The 5,118-nt window shown below is 40.1% G+C and overlaps 1 protein-coding gene across 1 annotated transcript; it reads right to left on the bottom strand.

The window, feature by feature from the left end:
* Positions 1 to 2,055: 2,055 nt before the first annotated feature.
* On the bottom strand, positions 2,056 to 4,697 carry LOC127241649 (cyclic dof factor 1-like). Its single transcript, XM_051260793.1, has 2 exons — positions 4,391 to 4,697; positions 2,056 to 3,687 (listed from the first exon to the last, which is right to left on the bottom strand). Exons 1-2 carry the CDS (start codon positions 4,577 to 4,579, stop codon positions 2,398 to 2,400), a joined length of 1,479 nt encoding a protein of 492 aa, XP_051116750.1. The 5' UTR covers positions 4,580 to 4,697; the 3' UTR covers positions 2,056 to 2,397.
* Positions 4,698 to 5,118: the final 421 nt, after the last annotated feature.

Raw genomic sequence — 5,118 nt, 5'->3', positions numbered from 1 at the left:
ACACATCTGCTCCTAAACTTTAAAAATTAACATGGGTCTTTTTTGTTATCTTTTTTCCCCACTGTTGGAGATAATACTAGGAGGCCCTCGTGATTCATTTCTAAAAATCATCACTACTTTATGTTAAGAAAGGATAGCCTCCACCTGCACTTTCTTCTCTAGTGTGCTTTGTCATCCACAAGTTCCTTCTTTTGCAACTTTTTTAAGCACTTTGGTGCTGCTTATATTTTCTATTATTTAATTGCCATCCCCACCCTGGACTTTAAGTTGATAAGGAGGTATACTGTTTTATATTTATTGATAATTGAACCTTGAATGCATCTCTCCTTACGTTCAGATAGTATATTTTTCATAAAGTTTTAAACGTTTTTTTGGGATTTATAAATGAGTGATAGTGAAGATACAATAGAGACCTTCATAACGCTTCACCTAATTCAACATATGTAATAAAAAAAATGGAGAATATCTCATGGCCCTTCTTGATATAACTACTGTATTCATTTTAAAATATATTATTTGCTGATTTTTCATAAATCTAGAATGTACTGAATTTATTATAATAATTCTTGTCACTTTTAATTGGGACTCAACCCTTCACTACTTGAAAATCTCACTCTTAAAATTTATTCTAGTTTTACATGTCCCCTTAAACACAATTTACTATCACTGCCTATTACAGATCTGAACAAAAATTTTATATTCAATTTTTGGACACACTTAGATCACATGAATCGCTTGTAGGCAACACTTAGAGTGTCAAACACCGGTTTTCTGGAAGAAGGTGTGCATATGTGCCTTGTGGTCTCAACGCGGTTTTTTCAACATCTTTGCTTGGTTTGGTCAATCTCATGAATAAATTAAAGTATTTGGAATATAAGAATAGAAGAATGCATAGATGTGGATTGACTTTGCTATAAATTACTCATAATTCCTTCTCTTTCCACTACTTGTTTTAGTGACATAAGAAGCACTGAACATAGGACTTGAAATAAAGGTAGCAAGTAAAGCATTTGAGTGGAAGATTGACTTATATTTCGTTGTCTTGAAATTTTTTATCTGTGGACAAAGTGAGCTCTGCTTGCAATGTTGGCCATGGGATTGATTGCCCATAGTGATGCCTCTCAGTCAAGTGACACCTTTTTGCACCACTAACTTAGCTTTTTTGAGCAGTTCATAGTTTTGTGTATATGTTTTTGTCCTTCATAAATCATCATTATGAGGAAAGAAACTTTGTTATGGAATTTGAGGGACAGATGCATTTAGCCCTCTCTAAAATACAAAATAGGTAAATATGAAAAGGCACTTGAACAAAATGTCCAGCTAACAACCCACAAATTCTGTATAACATTTTCTTCAAGGGGTTACACAAGATCTGATTGAACCTTCCAACATGTAACAGATGAATCATTTTATGCATATTTTATTCTTAATTTTATCACCTATTGTGACATGATGCAGGTATGGAAATCCATGAGTTTCCAAGAATTAAAGCAAACTTGGAATAATATTGCTGCAGATATGTTGGCCTTGTATTGGTCAATAGCTTGAATTTGTGGATAACTATTGAGCTTTTTTGGAGCTCTATGGGAATGGAATAATTTTTGCCAGCCTTAGATCCTGAAAACTGAGTCTTGTGCCTGTGAAGAAAGGGCAAAAAGGAAAAGAAAAAGAAAGTTGGAAAAAAGCCAAAAGCATTTATTGTCACATTGTGCCCATGGAATTTGGGGACCCCTTTGACAACTAATCTTATTCAATACATGTGGTCTGCATTTGCCCAAAAAGTAGAAAATATCTATGTTGCTGATCCACCAGGTGCACATATTTTTATTTATTTTTTTCCTTTTGTCTGTCCCTTTTTTTTTTTTTTTTTTGTTAAAGTCAAGAAAGGAACTTTTCTGTGTTTATTTGATTTCACATTTGTTTTTCTTTGATATATTAGCATTTGCAAAAATGGCTGACTTCAACACCACATTCCCATTTATTTTCTAGTGTGTAATTAATCCAAAATTTGATTAGTGTGTTTATGTCAAGAATGAAGAAATATATCCATAAGTATGTAGGAGATAGAATTTCATTTATTGATTTTTTACATGGTGAGTTATCTAAGACAACCTAGAACATTTGGTGCCACAAAAAACATATATATATCAACAGATATTGTATATATCTAATCTTACACATATGAAACTCACACTCTCCCTTGTGTCAGCAGTTTTCTACAAAAATATTTACATGAAGATTCAAAGCACACACTAATCAAAAGCGGCGGCTTCTCGTAATAGAATCATCGATCGTCCCTGCAAAGATGTTCACCAGACTCTTGAGCTGTCGGAGAAGCCTGTAAAATAGGTTAAAAGATCTTTACATTTGATCCTAAATGACCGAGAACGCATTGCTTCAGACGCCTTCCTGGAAGTTAATTGATCGGGACAGGGCTGCAGGGTTAGCCTGTAATGCCGCGGGTGAAGTCGTGACCGGGAGCTTTTTCTCATCAAGCTTTGGCTGCAGTGCCTTGAAAAGACCCTCCCTGCGAACTGAATCATATTTGATCCCGAGCGTTTCCCATATCGAACTCTTGGCAGCGTCCTCCGGATCGTCTATTCTGAGTGTTTTTGGCACGACGATTGAGCTTTCTGAAGTCTTTGATTCTTGATTATCTAGGCCGTCTGAAGAGTTTGGCTTGAGCAGATCACCATTTCTTGAGTGTTTTCCGAGCGGCGAGTTTGGACTCGAGTCTTTTGGCTTTTGGTTTGGATTTGGAGACGGTGTCGATATCCACGGCACGTTCCAAGCATTCGGGATGGTACAGTTCCAATATGGAGTAGGGTAGAATGGGATCGGGTATCCCGGAGGGTAAATAGCCGGTAGAGGTACTGCAGAATTCCATGGAAATGGCCAGGGAGCCCCGGGAATGCACGGTGGGACGGGCGATGGAAAGCCGTTTATGTTCTGCATCGACGGCTGTTGAGTCCCGTTTTTGCCTCCATCTGCTGCCATCGAATTCATCATCTTGACAGAAGATATAATCGAAGGGTCATCGTCTCCATTCTCGTTGTTCTTGCAAGAAACCAAGCTTCCGAGGTCAATCTTACTGTATCCATTTCTGACTCCGTTGGTGATTCTTTTATCCTGTAGATTCAGGCCTGATGCAATGGATTCGCATAACGGCGAATCAGGGCCAAACGACAGGACGGTGCCGTTTGGTTTGAAAGACGGGTGATGAAATCCGTTGGGAACGTCCACCCTGGCTGCCTGGAGAGCCTCAGAGATTGTGATGTGCCGGCAATGGGAAGCTGAATTCTTGTTCTTCCTACGGCCAGCTCCGACTGGAACGTTCCTCATCATTCCCCCGGCAGTCCAGTACCTCTGACAGCTCTTGCAAAAGTGCCGCGGCTGATTGATGTTGTAGTTGTTGTAGTAACAGAATTTGGTGTCCATGCTGTTGCACCTCGGGCAGGGGAGGATTTTGTCGGGTTTCTTCAGGGGTTTCTGCTGCCCGTTTGTCGATTCACTAGCCGCCTCATTCTCAACCTTTGCATTATTCTCCGAAACCCCGTCTTCATCTCTGGAGGGAGTTTTCGGATCCTCATCAGATTCAGACATCTCATTAGCATCCGGCGATTCCTCTCCGGCTGCACTCGGGTTCTGCTCTTCCTCTAATGTCTTATTATCGCAGAGCTTTTGGTCCTGAAATTTTAAGGCAATTCGTCTATTAGGAGCAGCAATTTTCGAACAAAACTAGCCATTAAAATGTCGTGTGCAATAAAGAGCAGATTCTATGGACTTGGTATCAATTGTCACAGCCAAAAACAGAGAGTTTCCATTGCAGTGCTACTTGAAACTACCGAATGTTCACTTGCCAACATTGCTTTTAACCCTTTATGGAAGAATATATATCTCTGGTAACACAAACAAGGTAGTAAATAAAGTTGGTGGTTCAGAACTTTCTGGAAAAAGAACAATTCAGAGTAAACCAGTGGTTGAAATATGCTTTTAAAGTGGGTAGGGAACAGAACAAACAATTCAGGAAAAAGTTGGAAGGGTATGAAACTGTATAAGGATCTCTAATCCAGGAAAAGCAGCTAATCACGATTCCACAAACGAAGGAGATCGGAAACAACCAAAATCAATCAACGAGGAAGATAAACAAAACGTGGAGAGATAGTACAGATCAATTCGGAGCAGATGATCTTTGTTCTAATCCAAGGCTAGAAATTCAGAACAGACAAAACAACCGCTCGTACTCCTCAAACCCTAACTGAAACCCTAATTCCCCAATCCACAACCACACACGCAACAATTACTCACAGGCAAAAAAAAACCACCGCCGCCATCAGCAGCGCCGTAAGTGTACAAACTCAAATCCAAATCTATTCAATCAATCAATTACCTCCTCAGTCTCGAGGCGCTGCTTTTCCTCGTCATCTCCTCCCCGTCCGCAGCGATCGCAATCACCACCACCACCATTTCCATCAGCAAACTCTTCCAGATCAATCTCCTCCTCCTGCTCCTCCTCTGGTCCGCCGTTCTCCGGCAGCACAATTTTCCGGCCGAACAGGGTGATCTCCGGCTCTCTCATGGAAACAGATACAACAATCAACAGCAGCAAAAATTGAAAAATAGTAAAAAAAGAAAGAAAGGGGAGTGAGTGAGTCAGGCAGTCAGGTAATGTTGGCAGTGCAAAATGGAGTGATTTTGATCCTGGGAATTAAAAAGGGGTGAAGTAGGGGTGCCACGTCATCAGGGGGTTGGGTGGGGGGTAGTGGGGGGTGAGGGGGGGCCTTAATTTCTGAGCCACAAGTTTTAATTTATGTGGACCATTAGTAATTGGAATAGTTAAATAAGAAGGATTCGCAGATGCACGCAAACTCATTTGCGGGTGCACCGAAATTCCCTGCGCCTCTTCCACGTGGCGCGTTTTGATTGGGGATCGATCCTGACCTCTCATCATTGGTCGCCTGCCTTTTTCCACATCTGACGGCTCCGATTTCTGCTCTCCTTTTTACGACTCACGCTTTTTCCCTTTTTCAAAATTTTTTATTTCCTACTAGTATTTTTATTATTATATTTATTTTCAATATATTTTATATTTTTTTTCTAGGGTTTGTTTAATTATGA

This window comes from Andrographis paniculata, unplaced genomic scaffold, assembly GCF_009805555.1.
Source record: "Andrographis paniculata isolate CXL003 unplaced genomic scaffold, ASM980555v1 Contig83END, whole genome shotgun sequence".
In the NCBI taxonomy this organism is placed as follows: Eukaryota; Viridiplantae; Streptophyta; class Magnoliopsida; order Lamiales; family Acanthaceae; genus Andrographis; species Andrographis paniculata.
Note: the sequence above shows the minus strand (reverse complement) of the source record. Positions and strands in the feature narration are given on the sequence as shown.